At 39.6% G+C, this 20,840-nt stretch overlaps 3 protein-coding genes across 22 annotated transcripts in view; 1 reads left to right on the top strand and 2 right to left on the bottom strand.

The window, feature by feature from the left end:
- Positions 1-20,840, top strand: part of LOC149035689 (uncharacterized) — a 31,523-nt gene that overhangs the window by 6,043 nt on the left and 4,640 nt on the right. For 2 of the 17 annotated variants that reach the window (XR_016182087.1, XR_016182099.1), the window contains 3 exons: positions 1,006-1,165; positions 1,247-1,430; positions 1,530-1,947. Coding sequence is in view for 1 of the 17 variants with exons in the window: in XM_089190927.1 (XP_089047053.1) it covers positions 1,006-1,131 (126 nt within the window). In the remaining 16 variants the exon portion in view is untranslated. Of the gene's footprint in view, positions 1-1,005; positions 1,166-1,246; positions 1,500-1,529; positions 1,948-14,746; positions 15,043-18,412; positions 19,911-19,992; positions 20,642-20,840 lie in introns of those variants that run through there. The other 15 variants (XR_016182090.1, XR_016182083.1, XR_016182098.1 and 12 more) reach the window with 13 other exon arrangements.
- LOC113684803 (uncharacterized) lies at positions 2,672-10,671 on the bottom strand. Its single transcript, XM_089190890.1, has 4 exons — positions 10,362-10,671; positions 4,591-5,467; positions 4,399-4,482; positions 2,672-3,875 (listed from the first exon to the last, which is right to left on the bottom strand). Exons 1-4 carry the CDS (start codon positions 10,455-10,457, stop codon positions 3,742-3,744), a joined length of 1,191 nt encoding a protein of 396 aa, XP_089047016.1. The 5' UTR covers positions 10,458-10,671; the 3' UTR covers positions 2,672-3,741.
- Positions 11,927-17,559, bottom strand: LOC149035691 (uncharacterized). Of its 4 annotated transcripts, none has more exons than XM_089190909.1 (2): positions 16,380-17,559; positions 11,927-14,000 (listed from the first exon to the last, which is right to left on the bottom strand). In XM_089190909.1, the coding sequence occupies exon 2, from the start codon at positions 13,846-13,848 to the stop codon at positions 12,916-12,918; it is 933 nt and encodes a 310-aa protein (XP_089047035.1). In that variant the 5' UTR covers positions 13,849-14,000; positions 16,380-17,559; the 3' UTR covers positions 11,927-12,915. The 4 variants fall into 4 exon arrangements, with proteins under 4 accessions (XP_089047035.1, XP_089047037.1, XP_089047038.1 ...); XM_089190911.1 differs by having other exon boundaries at positions 11,927-13,904; XM_089190912.1 differs by lacking the exon at positions 16,380-17,559 and adding an exon at positions 15,859-16,325 and having other exon boundaries at positions 11,927-13,904.

Raw genomic sequence — 20,840 nt, 5'->3', positions numbered from 1 at the left:
GTGTCCAAACTTAGACCAGTTTAAGTGAACGGAGAAGACCTGCCAACGACTGAAGAGCTCACTTACCTGGGCAGCACAATAAGGCATGATGAAGGAGCTGGGAGTGACATCAAGAACCGTCTCAACAAGGCCAGAAACGCCTTCAGAAGCTCAACAACGTGTGGAGGTCCTCTTAGTACAGCACCAAGACCAGGCTGAAGATCTACCAAAGCTGTGTGATATCCACCCTACTATACGGCTCTGAATGCTGGAGGATGACAGAGTGCGACATCACCAAGCTGTCAGACTTCCACACTATGAACCTCAGGAGAATCCATACAAATGGTGTAGCGTTTCGTTGAATAGCTTGCCATCATCAGACGCTCTAGCTGAATATTAAATTGCTTAGGATTACGTGAAATATTTCGATGTTGTGGCGAATCGTCAAGCTTGCTTGTGGCGTGACGCGAAGGCTATCTCGCGGAAACCACCAAAAATACAAACCGTAAATGGAACAGCGATTTGCTGGGGGGCATGATATCCTTGATCTGTTTTGACATTTTTCAATCAAAGTAGTATCAGAACGCTTTAATTGGTGTACCGGTATGTATCCGCGCTAAACCAACTCGGAAAAATTATTTCTTTTGCAAACACTACTTTTGGAACGCGGAAAAAAACCGTAAGTTAACCTACTAAGTTAACCTAACTGAATTTACAAAGTCTACATGCTAATGTTAATACCATACCTGCCTACCTTACACTTCTACAGGAGATAGACAACTCCTTGGAAATGCAAAGGAGGAGGTAACAGCAATATATTTGTGTTTTCCAGTATCACAACTGTGCAATCCTCCAATTCCATCGCACAAGTTTCCAACCCATCTTAATTTTTAGTTAAAGAAGTTATGATTTTGTTTTATAGATCATTTATTTGTAATATTACTCTAGCTCAAATGAATTTAACAACCCATCAAATTATAGTAGTCAGATAACCCACATTTTAATAGTATTATCTCAACATTATAGGAAAAGCTCGCGGATGGACAAATGGAATTGGCTGCCTTTGAGAAAGCCAGTGGACCACCATCAGTTCATTTGGATGAGGTTCTCAAGAAAACGAATGTCGAGAGACAAGCTTACCAAGGAAAATAAATTCATTGGTAACCATATACACACTTGCTGCAAGGTAACACAAATTCTACCCTTAGAGAAGGAATTTTTTGAGTCACAAAATTTAATTAAATTGTTGCGGTGTTTTTTTCCGTAGGAAGACAATATCATTGAACTTTGCAGTGCTGTGGTGACAAAAACAGAGGAGCTGTGGCCTTCCTTCCTTTCTCAAGCTAGAGAAAGAAGTGTTAAATTTGAATAAGTTTTCAGGTTATGTGCTGCTTGCCACTTTTTCTATGACAGTGCAGACTATCTCAATGATGGCAAGATTGATAAGCTAGGTACGTGAAAGAAAAAACCTGACTTTCATGGAAAACGTGAATACAATAATAAGATCATGTCTTAAGTCAGTTCCGCCTTTTCTTGTTTTCTTGTTGCAGCGGAAGACATCACAAATTTTCTTCAGCTCATTAGGGAAAAATTCCCAGACATGACGATCACACCAAAACTCAATATGCCCTTTTCTTCGACAATGGCACATGAGCCTTGGATTCTAAGATGAACAAGGGTGTGAAGGAGTACGCTCCGAATTTAATACCCAGTCCCAGCATTTTGACCATCTGAAGAAAAAGGACACGAGATTACGTCAAATCCTTGTTAACCACCACATTGCCACGAGTGCGTAACTGACAGGGAAAGTTCCCAAACCTAAAGAGAGAAATTTAAAACAAAAAAACCAGTGATCGTATCGGTTCGTTGACTAAGAGCGAGTACTATTTAGGTAAATCTAGTGTAATTTATTTGCCCAAGTTCTAATTCAGACAAATAAAAGTGTTACCGAACTCTTTGGAACCAAAACTAAAGCTTTCCAGTCGTTTTCAGATTGTTTTGCTTGAAATTCAGTACCTCCGAAATTCAAAACGGAGTCGCATAACGGCCGATCTTAACTTATCCTGAAAAGGGCCTCGAATGGACTCTCAAACAATTCGGATTAAAACACTTACCTCTGTCAGTTGTTCAGTAAGGTTTCAAGTCTTCTCTAGTGACTCTTGGTTTGCTGGGAAAAATTGGGGCCTTTTCCAAATTGAAATCAAAGTTTTCAGTCAATTTCGTAGGGTATGCTTGTTGGACTCCAGTACGGCAACGTGTTTTCGTCGAACACAGGCAAAATTTGACCGATTTTACTCAAATGTTCGACAGCAAGCGCCTCTTTTATGTACATGCATCCGCGTGCTAAATTTCGCTCGCATACATTGCATATGCAGCAAGATTTCATTGGCTAAACTAGATCTTGGCCCGAGGGGTTGCCATGGACGCTTGATTTATGCAAAAAACATAATTTGGTATCAACCAGAGAAGTAATAATTAACTCGATGTTTCTTGTAGACCGCATGCGCGAACTAAAATTTCCCTCCATTAAGTTTGTCCTCTTTTTTCCTTGCCGATATTGCATTTATTCGTTGTCGTTCATAAAAGTGTTAACTCGTTGTCAGCCAATCAGAAGCGCGCAATTTTATGTTCAAATCATGGTATGGCATATTTGTAAGCCCCTAAAGAAAAAAAAATAAACAGGCAGCGACTGTTCCATAGAAAATTAACTACAAAGCTTTTTATTCATAATCGCTCTTAAGGTAAACTCTAGATGCAAGGTAACCCAAAACCATTACGTTCTAACACGGGTTAAGGACTAGACCCTAATAGAAGTAGCATATTATGCTATTAGCATTGCTATGCACTTTTTTCCGTAAAGTATGCTTTTCAAAAAATAAACACAAATAAGTCGAAACTATAGAGTTTACATTGGACAAAGCGATACAGTTATGCCCCAATTTCGATCAGGCAGTAAATTGCTTATTTGAAAATGTATCCAAATGGCAAAAAACTTAAGTGAATCCGTTAGAGACTAATCAATCACATGAATGACTAGAAGAGTTATTCCCACTGAAATTATGTTATTTTTCTCCGAATGTGCCAGTGTCATTTACTGATTAAGATCACCGTTCACTTAAAATCACCAGGCATAAAATTTACCATCTTCATTTACATAATCATTGCGCATAAACATTACATATCGACAATCCTATCCTAGCAACAGCCAAGCCTGCCGCGAGTCTCCCATAGCTCAGTGGTGGACCAAAGAAATTCATTTATATATCAAGCAAAGTTTGACTCACAGTATTTAAAGAACTGTTGTTAATTTAAAAACGCATAACACTCCGTCTAGTTTACGTAGGGGGCTCGTTTCTCGAAGGTCCCGGTAAGTTAACGGGCCTATAAAGCTGTTATGTTTTTATTCTAGATGGAAGTTTTAAAATTTTTGAAAAATTATGCAATAAAACTATCAGCTAAGGAAACAAGATGGACAAGTTAAGGTGAAATGACCAGCCTCTCTATTCCTTAAATTTTGATTTTTTAAATAAGGCTTCGAACTTGTTAAGTCAGCAGGACTTTCGAGAAACGGACCCCTAGCCTGCTAGGTATTCATTAACAGAGTATCGCTTTGTCATAAATGTTCGTTCGTTTAGACACTGCGAGATCATCACCCGAGATCATCATCCGACGGACAATGAACACATTCAAATGGATACAAAACCGGTGTCATCGAATTTCGAGACTGAAAACCTGAAGTATTATTATCTATACAACCGCTCTTCATTCTTCTCCATACCCTGTAGATTCTGGACCAGAACTACAAGTTGAACAGTAGGTCACGGTGTTTATAGTGGTCGTCTTCACCACAGTGTGACAACTGTTGTCTTTGGGAGCCTTCTTGAACAGCTGGTGCTCTAAGATAAAAGACAGAAAAAAAGAAAACTCAAGAACCAGATATATATACTCTTTATTGTTAACCAGTTGGTAACAATGAACTGACAAAAAAACCTAAGATTTTTATTGTTTTATTTTCAAATTTCTCAAACTCTCGGATGTGATCACCGTCGTTGTTTTGACCATACACGACCTTACCTTATTGCGGGGTTTTCTCTAAAGTTATACTCCAATAGTTGTAATGATTTTATCACTGACCATCGAGGGCCTCAAGTAAAGGAAGGGGCGGGTGGGCGGGGGGGAAGAGTAACTGGATCCCCTCCATCTGGGAGAAGAAGTAATTTTGGAACCCTACTCATGAAAATATACACGACCTGGATGCCTCCTCTAACTACTTTCTTATTTCCTATAAGCCTCTACGGCATGTAGACCAAAGGAAGTTTATGATAAAAAGATAAATCAAGGAGATTGGTCAGACTGTCTTCTATAAAGACCACGTTTGAAAACATCGTAACTAGTGCTTAGATCACAAAAAGGGTTTACCTGTGTTGTTGTAGTCCGGTGGCTGAGTTTCTTCGACACTTGGCGAAGTAGCCTCACTTTCCTCTATTGATAGCTTGCAGGCATCTGGAAATATTTGAGTAAAAAAAGGAGATATCAAGTTGAGAGCATTCCCTATGATGCTTTCAGTGAAAATCATGTTCAAAGCTTGATTAGTCATGTAGGTTCACTGACCTGTACTGTTCTGGACAAGTATTTGAGTTTCCTTGGTCCCTGGCGATGTGGCGTTACTATCTTCTGCTGGCTGTAACCTTTCTGTGTTTAACCGTTCTAAATCAATTCGACCAGACTCTTTTTTGCTTCGTGTTTCTTGCGGCCTTTCGGCGTCATTAACCCTCTTATTTACTCGGTGATTGCTCTTTTCTTTAAGAAAATAGCAAATGACCAACAGCAACAGGACTACAGCTAATGGAACACCAACAGCAGCACCGATGATTGCGGCTCTCGAAGGACGATCAGCCACCGGGGTCTTCTGATATGCAGTGCGCATGCTCAATGAGGTGGTTACTTGGCTTGTGGGAGACGGCACCAATACCAGTGATGCTGTTTGGTTTGTTTCTACAGAGCTGACTGAGCTGAAATTTGTACGAGTTATAACTTCGCTGCATACGTGTGATCTGTGAAAACTGCACTGCTTGTTTTCAGGCATTTCTTGGCACTGCGGCTCGGCTAGATCATCTTGATCATCACAACAGCGGGAGCAGGGCTGACACAATCGTGTTAGGCGGTCATCTTGGTAAGCGCCAAGCTTACACTTTCCACACACTGCCTTGGAAGTCAGAGTGCAGGCTTTTATGGTTTCGCGATATTCTTCACAATTCTCACAGCTCATGCATGCCCCGGCGTCTTTTCCAGATGAGTATGTTTTCCCAAGCACACATGGCTCGCAAACTATGGGTGTCTCTGGGCTTTGAACAGAACTGCATTGCACAGAGAGGCCTCGTCCTTGGGGACATTTAACACAGGCCTGACACTTGACCGCTCCGCTGGTAGAGTTGTATATCACAATACTGTCACCGTGACAAGGGGATACGAACTTGGAAAAAGACATCTGGAAATGATCAATGAATATTGATCAAGGAATGTTTACAACGAATATCAAAACTATTGGTACGCAAAAGACAAGCCTTTCGATAACATGGAATGTAAAGTACATATTTTAAATGATAGCAGCGAGTTTACTGAACATTTGACTTCCCTTCTCCCAGCCATTCAGCGTGTATCTTCCCACCTACCAGTAAACCAAAAAATTGCATTCGAGCATACACCCTTTCGATAACAGCTCCCAGTACTGCTCCTAGTTTTGTTGTGCAATAGACCGTACTTTATTTCGGTTTACAGGCGACAAAACCCACTTAGAATGTTGGGAGAACGTCGAATGTTCTCCCAACATTCCAAGTGGGTTAAACCGATAAAATTGTGGTTTATTCTTTTTACGGAATAAACTGAAAAGCAAAATACCGTATGTTTCAGTTTCCCTAGATTTACTTGTGCAATAAACGATAGGTTTTTGATCTATGAGGGGCTCTCAGTATCTAGAGTGGTAGTGATATAGAATGATGTTAAGGAGATAATTATTAATGAGGTGGAACACTTTACAGCCTCCGTTATGTCTTGTTCCAGTTCCGCTCGTGTTATTGGTTCAAATTTTGTTCCAAAGATCAAAATTAATCGAATTTACCATAAAGTTCCAAACGTTTATTTAAAGACAAAATCAGAAGCGTTTCTTGATCGGAAATGCTGAACACCGCTTCCGAACGTTTTTTAGGGACAGTCGTTATTTATTGTCTTCTTCCTGTTATCGAGGTTGCTAAGCTCAATGGCGCATTTCCGGTGGTCACTGACTCCGGAAAAACTGAAAGCCTCTCTTTTTATTTGCCGCCTGTGTATTTAAAGCACGATATCAATGGCTTCGAAAATCAAGCAGTGAAAAATATTTAAAAAAAAAAGACGGAATAAACTGGCCAACACCCGTTATACTGTTGTTAAGATATAAACTTAAACAAATGCCTTGAAGCCCATAAAGCAAACAGGAGTTTTCAATGAGAGGCGGGTTGCAGGATTTCTAAGCGACGCTTGGTGCCACTGTTGACTCGCAATATTTGCTTGAGGCCGCGCTTAAACCCTGTCAAGCTCTGGGTCGTTTGAAAATTAAGCCACAATTAATGTTTTTTTCGGAAATGTATTCCATGTAGATGTAAATAAAACCAGAATTTACCATAAGCTAAGGTATAGTGACCTATTAAATGTTGTTGTTTCCGCCGCTGTGTTTGTCTTCAGTGCATCGCATGTGCATGATAACAGATCTATTTCTTTCCATAACAAACAAAATTATTCTCTATTTTTGGTTGCTTTTTATACCAGCGGCAGATTTTGATAAGCCTTCAGTTTCATTGTAATGACGAAGAAGTTTTGCGGCCCCAGAGCACATTGCAGATGCTCATAGAAAACATTTTAATTAATTAATTAATTTTAAGAATTTGAATTTGTTTGCTGAAACACTTTGAACAAGTCCCTTCAGTGACGAATGAAAGTTTAAGTTTTAAGAGAAAATAGACAAAAAATAAAGAACGCCAAGGATTCCAACCTCAAGTCAAAACAGTTATTTGTGAAAATAACTTTCGCTGCCGTGCCTGATCTCCAGGCAATCAAACCTCGTACATAATTTCATGTAAATGTAGAATGATTTCCCTTCTCTCAGTCAAAGCGAAAGAAGAAAGGGAGAGAAAGTGGTACTTACTGTGTGATAATTCAGTGCTGGTCAGTTTCTCACTGATAGAGCTTATAATAGTAAATGCAGGTAATAAAACTTCAAGATGTAGATGTGCCTTGGTTGGTTATTTTCCGGTATGACTGACTGGTTTCGCAAGTTTGATATTTCAATTCTCTTCAATCCGCATCCGGAGAGACATGACCTACTAAGTCACGCCTATCGGCAATAGATGATCATGAGTGGTAGTCATTGCGGTTGGAAGGCTTCCAATCGCAATTTCATCTATTGGTAGACATTACAGTGTTTAAGATATCTTCTTTTTAACTACAGAAACATTGCCTGTTCAAACTTTAATGCACCTTCAGTGTCCGAAGAGTCCTTGACGGTTGGTTTTAATTCTCTTTAATCCACATCCGGAGAGACATACTTACTAGGTCACGCCTATCGGCAATAGACGAGTGGTAGTCATTGCGGTTGGACGGCTTCCAATCGCAATGTCAACTATTGGTAGGTAGATATTACGGTGTTTAAGATATCTTCTTTTTAACTACAAAAACACTGCCTGTTCAAACTTTAATTCACCTTCAATGTCCAAAGAGTCCTTGACGGTAGGTTTTACAAAACTTCAAGATGTAGATGTTCCTTGATTGGTTACTTTCCGGTATGACTGACTAGTTTCACAAATTTAAATCTTAATTCTCTTTAATCCACATCCGGAGAGACATACTTACTAGGTCATGCCTATCGGCAATAGATGAGTGGTAGTCATTGCGGTTGGAAGGCTTCCAATCGCAATGTGAACTATTGGTAGCCATTACGGTGTTTAAGATATCCTCTTTTAACTACAAAACATTGCCTGATAAAACTTTAATTCACCTTCAATGTTCAAAGAGTCCTTGACGGTAGGTTTTACAAAACTTCAAGGTGTAGATGTTCCTTGGTTGGTTACTTTCCGGTATGACTGACTAGTTTCACAAATTTAAATCTTAATTCTCTTTAATCCACACCCGGAGAGACATACTTACTAGGTCATGCCTATCGGCAATAGATGAGTGGTAGTCATTGCGGTTGGAAGGCTTCCAATCGCAATGTGAACTATTGGTAGACATTGCGGTGTTTAAGATATCATCTTTTTTTTATCTACAAAAACATTGCCTGTTCAAACTTTAATTCACCTTCAATGTTCAAAGAGTCCTTGACGGTAAGTTTTACAAAACTTCAAGATGTAGATGTTCCTTGGTTGGTTACTTTCCGGTATGACCGACTGGTTTCACAAGTTTAAATTTTGATTCTCTTCAAGCCACATCCGGAGGGACAAGACCTACTAGGTCACGACTATCGGCAATAGATGAGTGGTAGTCTTTGCGGTTGGAAGGCTTCCAGTCTCAATGTCATCTACTGGTAGATATTGCGGTGTTTAAGATATCTTCTTTTTAACTACAGAAACATTGCCTGTTCAAACTTTAATTCACCTTCAAAGTCCAAAGAGTCCTTGACGGTTGGTTTACAAAACTTCAAGATGTAGATGTTCCTTGGTTGGTTACTTACCGGTATGACTGACTAGTTTCACAAGTTTACGTTTTAATTCTTATCAATCCACATCCGGAGAGACATACTTATTACTAGGTCACGCCTATCGACAATAGATGAGTTGTAGTCTTTGCGGTTGGAAGGCTTCCAGTTGCAATGTCATCTATTGGTAGACATCACGGTGTTTAAGATATCTTCTTTTTACCTACAGAAGAATTTACTTTAAGACATACTTATTACTAGGTCACGCCTATCGACAATAGATGAGTTGTAGTCTTTGTGGTTGGAAGGCTTCCAGTCGCAATGTCATCTATTGGTAGACATCACGGTGTTTAAGATATCTTCTTTTTACCTACAGAAAAATTTACTTTGAAAAATAAAGAGATAATAACCGTTAGCCGTATTTTGGCCAAACTTTTCCGTAGCCGTTAGCCGTAAAATCTATCACCCCATTGAGACCCTCTAAAAAAACCCAGGGAAGAGAAAACGGAAAGAATCGGCCCACATCCTTGTGTGGTCTCAAATCGACGAGCGTACACTGCAAATGGACTGACAACTACGAGAACGCCTCTCTAACCACGAATGCAAAGAAATGGGAAATGGAGACTTTTTTTTCCTGGTCTTTATCATGTGTCTTGAACGGCCTCTCGCGCTTGTACTAGGAAACATTAGACAAGAATCCCTACATACGGTCTTGCAAAATGCCGAGCTGAAAGAAGAGAAGAAGACAACGGAAAAGTGACGATCATTATGATAAAACGCTAATTGACTGAGTTAAGGCGGACCGAGTGGGAAAATATTTGGCCCTCGGTTATAATGTATGTATCGCGCTCGACCACTTGACGTAATGACCTCGAGCCAATATATCATCAGGTACATTGACAACCAACCTGTTTGCAGTGATACGTTAATGTATTTGTCTTACATGCGGTTGAACCTTCGAAAAAAAATGCTGCACGTTTGTCGAATGAAATATTACAATTTTAGCATTATCTTTGAAATGTCAACCAATTTCAGTGTTAAAAACCTGCCAACTTGCGCGGGCAAGTACGTCGAAAACTGAGGGAAACTCATCGAAATATAAAGTGAAATAGTTTTAGGTTAAGTGTTCCATTCTGGATTTCCTTGTTATGAAGAACTGCTAGAAGGTGACTTCAGATTGCATACATGTTATTTCTACACGATTTGATTGAAACTGCTCAACTACCCAAGCGCGAATACAATACCTTCCTGGTGGGTAAAGTACAAAATGAGTGGTTGAATGGAAAAGTGTTTTGTGCAAATTACAAAATGAGTGGTTGAATAACAAAATGTTTTCACATCTGCGAGCACAGGTAGCGTCGAGATATACTCTTCCCACAGCCGCTGAAGTTTTTTTGCCTTTTTCTCTTTTTTTCTAGGAAGGGAAAAGAAATGACATATTTCAAAGCGATTTTGTTGTGCTGTTGATGAATGATGATCATAACTTGTTCAAGCAAAAGTTCTTGTTTCAGTTTCCGTCTCGTGACTGGTTCGTTTTGCGAAGTTAAATGATCTCGAACTTTGAAACCGTGGAGACATGTATAATCAAATACAAGTTCTACTTCGACGAGTTTAACCCTCTTTGTTCACATGACAGAGTGAAGTTCTTTAGGTGATCATTTAAAAGTTTTGGGAGCGTCCTATTACATGGCATTAGATTTTCTTACTTAAGAAGTTCTACCTTGTTTGTAGAGTTTCTTGTTGTCTTCTCCTGATGTTCAATTTGGTCAATCGATCGAGACGTTAACAAGGGTAAAAAGCCAGTGAGATGTCCCATCTGCTACTGTGGGGGCACCCAGATCGTAAATAGGAATTTGAAATTTTGCGACTCATCAATACAAAATTAATGTGCTTACGAGGCACATTTTAGGTCAGGAGTAGCGAAATAAATCGCACTATTCCTTTAATTACCTTATATGGAAACATTTTCTTAAACTTTCAACTACTGAAACACTGAATACGCGTGACGCCGGATGCAATGTAAAGTATATCCTAAGTAATAATACCCTTAGTTAGAAAAAAACCAACCACAAGAAAATCATTTAATGTTTGTGGGCTACACAAGAATTTTGCTTCTTCATCAAATCTCAGCCGTGCAAAACCCGGCGCCGATGTTAACACAGGAGGCGATTTTATTATTATCAAATCACCTGCAAAGCATTCCCTAGTCCATTGTCAAATTGTTTCAGTTTGAGTCTCGTGACACATGTCGCAGTAGTAGAAACGAATAGTCTATCATGCCCAGACAAGTAACGTCTCTCTTGTCGCCGTCAAAACAAGGAAGTTGTTTTTCCTGCGCAAAGTGGTTTAGTGGAACGCAACACGCAGAATGTAAGTCTCTTAGGAAGCTTTTAAAAATTTTCTGGTCTTGGTTGAATTACTAACAAAAAATTATAACTTCAAAAGTACCATTTTCGTCAATGACAGATTGATCTAAATATTGAAGTTCATTCGATCCACGCCATTACATCAAAATGTCAGTTTTGGTTGCTATGGTAAAATAGGTTAAATATGAACTGGAGAGTAGAGTTTCTTAATTTCGTTATATGATAATAAGATCATGATCAAGCTAAGAACTTAATAAACTGTGGTCACAAGTGATTTTCCTCGTTAAACGTCCGTATTATTGGTTTCAGTACAAGATTCGACCTGTTGTTTTTAACGTCTTTTTTTTCGGAATAAAAAGTGTCATTTCTGCCTCCTGCCCTTACGGCCCGTCATTTTATTAGTCGCAATGCGTAATGAGTTATGGCACTGTTGCATGTACTCGCAATGTTGTATCGTCATCCGCCAAATGCACTGCAATCGCGCATTACGTTTTGTGTACATGTTGTTATTTCCGCTGTGCTCCCGTTGCGGTGCTCGCTATGAACCCTTTAACTCGCAGAAGTGATTAACATGTAACTTCTCCCTGTAATATCTATACATTATTCAGCAAAAAGGTTACGAGAATACTCTAACATATTAAGTAGAATTTGTTATTTTGATCTAACTCCAGATTCTCGTAAATAATTTACAAGGAAATGTGTAGGAGCCAGAGGGGAGAATTAACAATCAAATCTTGGGTGTTAAAGGGTTATTAGATTGTGTTGGATGCCAAGAACCGATTATGACCTGATTTTTGAGAAGTCAAAGCCATCTGCACAGTTCCTCGACTACACCACCATCTAAGTAAGTATTCAGGCCCGCTCACCGACATGACGATAGCAAGAGAATAAATTGGAAAGATGTTGGTGACAGTCCATATAGGCAACATACTTTATTGAACGGAAGCATTTTGCAATGAGATAAAACTCTTTTTCATATCTATTTGATAGCTCAACCTTAATTCTAAACAATTACATAAAGCAATGAAACTAAATGACAGCTGAACACATGTTAAAAGATAATAAAAAGCAGAAGAAATCAGTATGTTAAGTTGATGTTTCGAAAAGGTATCATGAAAGGGTTTTCATCAGGAAAAAATAATTAAAAGGAAATCAACTTAAAATTAGCATTAACTATCTTAAGAAGTATTCTCCTTTTATAATGAAATTTACTGAAAAACCAACCCTTGGAAAAAAAAGCCTGAGTTATGAGTTGATTCTTAAAGTGCTATCATCAGAGCATATATAATAACCAGTCCTAAAACTAAACGATGAACAGGAAACAATAGGATCGCGCCGAAGGTGACAAAATTAAGTTATAGGACTATAATCATAGATAATAAGTCTCTTCTAAAGTTTTCAGAAATTTTCCCAAAGCCGATTACGGATCCGCTTGTCTGTATTAAATCTAATTAGAAGTAGTAAAAGTAGCTCTTCGAGATGATTATATTAGGTTTGCGATAACCCTAAACGTGCTTTCACCATAGCATAATAACCGCTCTTGTAACTAAACAATGAAAAGGAAACAGTAAATTCCCCTTTTCCATCGAAAATTACCGCTGGAGGTGACGACAATAATTCATTAGGGACCTGGTCCTTATTTATCGGCCATGGAGGTGGAGGAGTTTGGTTGACTCACGATAAGTTCACCTGATCTGCCCTTAAGGCTCTGTGATATTCCCGTGATCCCCCTCTCCTCATTGGCAGTTAATTAGCAGTCAATTTTCTGTAGTCCGCCCTTTGTACTCTGTTGGCGACGACTGAGCCCCTCCCCTCCCTTCCCCCTTGAAAACCACGTGATCCCCCCAAAATTCTCCACCCCGCCCCAGGCGAAAAAATAACAACTGATCCCTTGAGAAAAGGGAATGATCATACTTTTGTTTCAGCCGGAAGTTGTGTTTCCGGCTTCGCTACTGTGAGATTCTCACTTTCTTGCACTGGATGTGGCAGTTGATCAGACTTTTCGTCCTTGACTGGCCTTATACTCCCCTGTACATCAAGCCTTTCCACATCAATATCGCCAGTCTTTTTACATGCTTGCCTTGTACGTCTTTTTTTCACGATAAGGATAAGCGCCACCAGCACCAAGATCACTAATGAGACTCCAATTGCAACGCCAATCATCTTACCATATGGTAGAGAAACATCGTCCGTGGAAGCTGAATCCTTTTTAAAGTGCTCTGTGACTTGGGTGGACGCTTGCACTTTTGTTAAGGTTGCCGATGATGACGCGGAGAGATTGGCCTCCGCGTCAAGTACTCTTGTACTGACACTCACATTAGCTATCACCTTGCTACATATCTCTGTTCTGAGCTCGCTGCACTGCTTGTTTTTAGGCACCCCCGGCACTTGACACTCTGGCTCAATGATATCATCCTCGTCGTTGCAGCAAGCGGAACACGGTCTACACATGCTAAGCATATCCTCTGGGTAAGCTCCAAGCTTACAGTTCTTCCCGCACACTGCCTCAGAGGTCAAGGTGCAAGGGCTGATAGTCTTTCGATATTCTCCACAATTCATACAACTCTTGCACGCCCCGGCTTCGCTTTTAGATGAATAGGTTCTGCCTAGCTCACATGGCTTACAAACGATGGGTGTCTGTGGTGATATTACATCACCACAGTCCACGGAGAGACCCTGCCCCGCCGGACACACCAAGCAATCCTGGCACTGAACGTGCCCCGTTACTGAATCACGGATGGTTATACTGTTACCTGGACATGGCGAGGCGGAGATAGACATCCAGAAAACAGACATCATGGTAAGGTATAGTAGGCCGAAAAGTCGATCAGAAGAGCACATCGTAAATTTCAAAGCCAAACCTTCTTGAGCTGTTCAATTCAGGGTTTAAGGTCGTGCTGAAAAAGAAAGTCATTTTGAGTCAAGTGAGCTCAAAAGCAGCTGTTTTATTGGCAACCGATGGGTTGGTCAGAAGAACAAACGTGGCTGAAGATCTGAAACATTGAGCAACAACGCGGCATTACAATTTAATAGTTGGTAGGATGTCCGCGTGCAGTAGGATATGACATGATATCGATTCATCTGTATTATCTTCTGGTAAGACCCCTATTTCCTCGAATATAATTATTTAAATAATCAAGGTGTTCGGCTTATAGGTAGTATCCTCATTAAAAGAAAAGGTGCTTAATTAGAAGGCGTTGATCATGGCTGGAGCCCACAAATAATGAAACGAGAAGGTTTTCCTTTTGCCCATTTTAACCAGAAAAGACATTAGGAGGGGAGGGGGTACCTAATGGAGAGTGGGTGCTAATTTCCCATTTTGGTCTGGCTGAGGTGTGTAAGCGTCTAAATCGTTGTCAGTTGCAAAAGCTGATTGGCCAGATTGAAATGAGCTACGTATACGCGCTGTGAATTACTGCTGTACATTGTAATCAAACGAAGAATGCTCTTTCTTTTATCACTATGCTGGGATTTAGTTGTAGCTTTCGCTTGGTATTGAATAATATAATTGCCTCGAAGTAACAAGGGTGAGCATTTAAAGATGAAAAATATAATTACTATATGTTCTGATGAACTCGAAGCTGACGGAGAAATTTGGCGTGCACTCCTAAACTCCTGCAATCCATTAAGAGTAAGGAAAACAGAAACAAACCACACAAAGAAACGAAAACCTTTCTGTCACTCAGTTTCACCCATCAGAGCTTAATTTAAGCTGGTGACATACAAAGCGGTTTTATGCGCAGATCGCGGCAACAGGTCAAATCGCCAGGTGTGCCCGCTGCAGTGATGGCGATTATTGTCGCCGATCTCTGATATCGGTAGTTATATTCGCCACCATTTCGCGTGACTATATGATGTAGCGTCAAGCGACTGCAGTAATCTCATGAAGAAAGTGCTGCCTCTCAAGAAATCACTACGAAATTAAAAACATATCGCCAAGTGTGTCCGCATCGATCGGTGGCGAAAATCACGTGCCATTCACACTGACGATCAAGTTCGCCGCAACCAGCGATTGAAATCGCAGTAATACAAAAGGTAAGCCTTGTGGATATTTTATTTTGATAAACTTCAACATCAAGCAAGTTTATTTATAAACGAATTCACGATGAAAATCAACAGCATCCCCTTCTAAGAGTTTTCATATTGGGTTAAAGAAATGTATCAAAGAAAGGCCCTTACATTTTTTAACGCCTTGCTTAAATAAAAGCGAACTGAGTCTTGAAATCTTGGATCGCTTGCTAACGATAGTGTTTTGATTTCCTTTCGGGAATCCAGCGAAAAATGTAGCGGTAAATTTTCCCAAATACATCGAATAAAACAAAGATAGGGACCTGGTTATCTTGCGAATGAGTTCCTAAATCATTCCAAACAGCATTATCTCGTTTACAAGTGCGTAATTGATGCAAATCCTAGGCGTTTTGATTGCGACGGGAAAATCAACGAAATGACGAGGAGAACGGCAATGCCAACACCGGAAGGTTGTATGTGTTTAGAGGCAAATGTATAAAGTAGTTGAGCCAAAATGTTTTAAGTCTATTCGGGTTAAGTCATGCAACACAAATAGACCAGACAAGAAAGCTTAAAATAGGTGAGATTTCGATATTGTCTGAAAATCGTTTTACCTCTATGCTTCTATGTCAGCTAAGGTATAAGGCAATTTTATTTTCCGTTTACAACTGTAGATTTTGGGGTTTGCCAAATGCGGTAATGGCACGCGATACATAGGTTTTTGGGAAGATTTTTTTAAGGTCGCAAACGAATATAGTTTACTGGTTTTGCTTGTTGCGCACTTGCGTTACAAATCATCAATAACTGACAAATGGTGTCAATCATCACTGTGACATTTTTTACCTTCAGTAGTTCCGGAAGGTGAAACCGTACGTTGCGCAACTGACGTGCGGCGAACACAACTCAATTAGATAAAATGTGACACTTGGAAAAGCCAGTCAATTTAGACAAGGCCAGAGGCAGAACATCTCACCAAGACAGTGAGCATTTCAATTGAATAAAAGAAAAACAAAAAACAAATCAGTCATATTTCATCCTGTGGGAAAGTCAAGAAATTACTTCAGCTGGCTTGCAGGCACGCGATAAATACAAAAGTTCGAGCCATGATTCTAAATGACAACCAGCCTAGTGGCAACATGAAATTCTGAATTAACTCAGTCAAAGTCTTTAGGGGAAAGATTGAAATTAATCTTGAATGTCAGAAATATACTGGAAAACAGCAAACGCAATAGCGAAAGTGACTGATTCTTGTGACTACACTATGGTTAAATGTCTTTTCTCGTTTTCAGCTGATCCGATGAAACTTTGAGTTTCGGTTTCAGTTACAGTCACTTTATTGTCTCTCGTTACTCTACCTATCTCACCTTATATCCTGCCTTAGAGCTTGTATCCTGCCTTAGAGCTTGTATCCTGCCTTAGAGCTTGTATCCTGCCTTAGAGTCTTGAAATGTCGTTGCTTGGCCTACAACTTCAAGTTGCGCATACGCTGCAACAAGAGGATGACTCAGAGAATAATTTTGTGTACCGAATAGTTACATATATAGGTCATCTTGGGGCGTTTTTTCTTATTGAATCGAAAGGTGACTTAAAATGTAATTTAACTTTGGAAGGATACATCAGGAAATTTTTAACGGATTGTGATACAGTGGGCGTCAGACGTCACGAAATTCGAACATGCCAGAACAGTAGGAAGCTACGTATTTTAAGTCGAGAAAATTGCGAAGTAATCTTCATCTTCTTTAAACCTTAAAATTGATAAAATCTAAGCCTCTAGAATAAGAGTGTTAAACACTTTCAATGTTTCAATTCAAGGTAATAATAGATTTTTCCTGTATAAACTTAAGTTTTCGATACCGACTTTATGAGTCAAATTCTTTATTTTATGAAGACCTGTTACCTTAAGCGGACCACGCTGTGAAAATGTTGACGTGTAAGAAGTATTACAAATGCATGGGGGCACGAATAAAGCACTGAACCGAAAAATATTCGACGCATCATCAGCGAAATGTGTTTGGGTTGTTTTTCCTACATGAGCGGTCTTACATGCTTGTTTATTAATTCGCTCTCAACAACTGGCTTTACATGTAAGAGGGGACAACAAGACTCGTCTTCCCTTTTTTATGCTTGCCGCTTTATTTGCTCGACTTTACCTTATGCCCTCGCGCAGTTCGCGTTTCTATATCGATATCTTTTGTTATAGCGTTGTAGGTAACGTGATGCACCCACTTAAGAAACTTGTAATAAATTGTTGCTGTTGTCGTTGTGGATTTTATGAGCTTTAGACGGTCTGCCATCAGTAGAATTGTTTTCTATTTCTTTTTGGTGTTTTTAAGTACTGGTCTAAAAATTATCAGAAAATAGATCATGTTGAAAAAACGCGAGGGTGCACGTGGGAAAGAGGAAAATTTTAAGCCCCACCAAAATTTAGCATCACTCTTATTTATGAACCAATGTTAATTTGGGGGACGGTAGGACTTTTTAACTGAAGTAGTTCTTCTAATTTAGCGATGAGGTTCGTCCGCATGGCTGGTGGAGTCGTGGATATAAAATAATTACGTTCGTCTGCATAAGTTTGCACCCAATTACGAATGCAGTGTCTGTGAAACTTAAACTGCCGGTATTTACAGTCCTAAAGATCTACGACCTTGACTAGGTTTACCTGCCTTCAAATTTTTGAACAACAATTTTTGGTACTGATTATAAAATAAATTTAGCTAAAGGACACCGGGTAGAAGTGATAATCGTGTTTTCCAAAGTTTGCGCAACCGCATTTAAGTAGCGACATATGGAATCAACCGATCGTCTCAGGCCAGGCACATGATTATCTACTATACCACGGTAAATGTCAGAGGGTTTTCTAGCGATGCGGAAACAATTTATCCTTGAAGTTCTTTAGGTGATCACTTAAAATTTTTAAAAGCATCCGATTACATGGCATTGGATTTTCTTACTTAAGAAGTTCTACCTCGTTTCTGGAGTTTCGTTTTGTTTTCTTCTGATGCTCAATTTGGTCGATCGAGACGTTAGTAGGAGTAAAAAGGCAGGGAGATGTCCCATCTGCCACTGCGTGGGCAGCCAGATCGCAAACAGGAAAGTGAGATGTTCCTACTAATCCATACAACATGTGATGTTTGGTCCCGTGTCATGCTGACGAAGAACATTTTAGGTCACGAGTTTCGAAATAAATCGCATTAGTCCATTACGCTATATGGAATAATATAGGCAGCAGTCACCACCAAAAATACAAGGATGTCAAATTGATCAGCAAACACAAAGCTGGTCTAAGGATCAGCTGCAGAATAGCAAAGCTAATAATGGAATGACGTGGCCAAATTATAGACGGTTTAGTTTTCCCTCATGAAACAGAACATCCTAAACACGAACAGTTTAGCCAAATGATAAACGGTCTAGTTGCCTATGTCGAGTTGGAACATGAAATTGGAAATGGACAAGCTCAATTGCGAATAGTCTAACACTCATTCGCAATACAGTACACAAAAGGCGGTAGCGTTGCGTCAAATGGCTTAGCGCAATGTCGAATGGTACAGTGTACACACATACGGTGTAGCGTTGCGTCAAATGGCTTAACGCAATGTCGAATAGCACAGCGCACATACAAACGGTGTAAAGTTGCGTCAAATGGCTCGAGGTAATGTCCAATTGCACAGCGTACGCACAAACGGTGTGGCGTTGCGTGAAATGGCTCAGCGTAATATAGAATTGTACAGCGTACAAACAAACAGTGTAGCGTTGCGTGACATGGCTCAGCGTAATATCGAATGGTACAGCGTACTCACAAATGGCGTAGCGTTACGTTGAATAGCTTTGCAGAACATCCGAAGCTCTAGCTGAATATTAAATTTCTTAGGATTACATGAAATATTTCGATGTTGTGGCGAATCGTCAAGCTTGCCTGTGCCGTGACGTGGACTATCTCGCCGAAACCACCAAAAACACGAATCGCAATCTGCTGGGGGTCATGATATCCTTGATCTGTTTTAAAACTTTTTAATCAAAGTGATATCAGGATGCTTCAATTGGTGTGCTGGCATGTATGCGCGCTAAACCAACTCGGAAAGATTATTGATTTAGCAAACAATATTTCTGGAACTCGGAAAAAACCGTAAGTTAACTTATTCAGTTAACCTAACTGAATTTCCAAAGTCTGCATGCCTGCCTACCTTACACTGCTATTAGAGGAGATAGACAAACTCCCTGGAAATGCAAAGGAGGAAGTAACAATAATATATTTGTGTTTTCCAATATCACAGCTGTACAATCCTCCAATTCCATCACACGTGTTTCAACCCATCGTAATTTTTTAGTTATGATTCTGTTTTATAGATCATTTATTTATAATATTACACTAGCTTAAATGAATTTAACAACCCATCAAATTATATTATAACATAGCTAGTAAATTTGTCTATTTAAATTCAATTGCGCGAACATGCTTCATATTCCTATTGTGCAAGGACATGACGTCAGCGAACAAATCCCTCGAGAAAAAAATTTTCCATCGGGCTGAAAATGTTATAAAACAATTGGCAATGTGGTGGAACTCAAGAAGCTAGAGTTGCTCGAGGCTACGCCTTGAGCAACTCTTACGCATCTGTCGTGCTCTCCAAACTTCCCGCGTGCTTCATATCTCGATGAACGCACGCTGACATATGAACCAATTCAGTGTTAAGTAGTCAAATAACCCTCATTTTAATAGTATTACCTCAACATTATGAGAAAAGCTTCCGGATGAACAAATGGAATTGGCTGCCTTTGAGAAAGCCAATGGACCACTATCAGTTCATTTGGATGAGGTTCTCAAGTAAATGAATGTCGAGAGACAAGCTTACCATGGAAAATCATTCATTGGTAACCATGTACACACTTGCTGCAAGGTAACACAAATTCTACCTTTAGAAAGGGAATTTTATGAGTCACAAAATTTTATTAAATTGTTGCGGGTTTTTTTTTTCTTAGGAAGACAATATCATCGAACTATGCAGTGCTGTGGTGACAAAAACAGAGGAGCTGTGTCCTTCCTTCCTCAAGCTAAAGAAATAAGTGTTTAATTTGAATAAGTTTTCAAGTTATTTGCTGCTTGCCACTTTTTCTATGACAGTGCAGACTATCTCAATGATGGCAAGATTGATAAGCTAGGTACGTGAAAGAAAAAACCTGACTTTCATGGAAAACGTGAATACAATAATAAGATCATGCCTTAAGTCAGTTCCGCATTTTCTTGTTTTCTTGTTGCAGCGGAAGACATCACAAATTTTCTTGAGTTCATTAGGGAAAAATTCCCAGACATGACGATCACACCAGAACTCCATTTGCTAGAAGGACATGTTTGCCCTTTTCTTCGACAATGGCACATGAGCCTTGGATTCTAAGGTGAAGAAGGATTTGAAGGAATACACTCTGAATTTTAATACCCAGTCCCAGCATTTTGACCATGTGGGGAAAAAGGACACGAGATTACGTTAAATCCTTGTCAACCACTACATTGCCACGAGTGCGGAACTGACGGGGAAAGTTCCCAAACTTAAAATGAAAAACCAGGGAATAAAACTCTTTCCTTTTCACTAGCAATGTATCGGTTCGTTGACTAAGAACGAGTACTATGCAGGTAAATCTAGCATAATTTATTTGCTCAAGTTCTAATTTAGACGAATAAAAGTGTTACCGCACTCTTTGGAACCAAAACTAAAGCTTTCCAGTCGTTTACAGACTGTTTTGCTTGAAATTGTGACTCTTGGTTGGCTGGAAAAAATTGGGGCCTTTCGCTCTAATACATTACATACGCAGCAAGATTTCATCGGCTAAAC

Source organism: Pocillopora damicornis, chromosome 13 (genome assembly GCF_964200805.1).
Source record: "Pocillopora damicornis chromosome 13, jaPocDami1.2, whole genome shotgun sequence".
Lineage (NCBI taxonomy): Eukaryota > Metazoa > Cnidaria > Anthozoa > Scleractinia > Pocilloporidae > Pocillopora > Pocillopora damicornis.
The sequence above is the reverse complement of the archived record's forward strand: the minus strand, read 5'-3'. Positions and strand labels throughout refer to the sequence as shown.

Coding starts and splice junctions, on each gene's coding strand:
- LOC113684803 (XM_089190890.1), bottom strand. CDS start 10,457: ATGGGACATCTCACTGGCTTTTTACCCTTGTTAACGTCTCGATCGATT. Junction 4,483..4,590: donor ACTTGTCCAGAACAGTACAG/GTCAGTGAACCT, acceptor AAATATTTCCAG/ATGCCTGCAAGCTATCAATA. Junction 3,876..4,398: donor ACCGGACTACAACAACACAG/GTAAACCCTTTT, acceptor CTTTTATCTTAG/AGCACCAGCTGTTCAAGAAG.
- LOC149035691 (XM_089190909.1), bottom strand. CDS start 13,848: ATGTGCTCTTCTGATCGACTTTTCGGCCTACTATACCTTACCATGATG.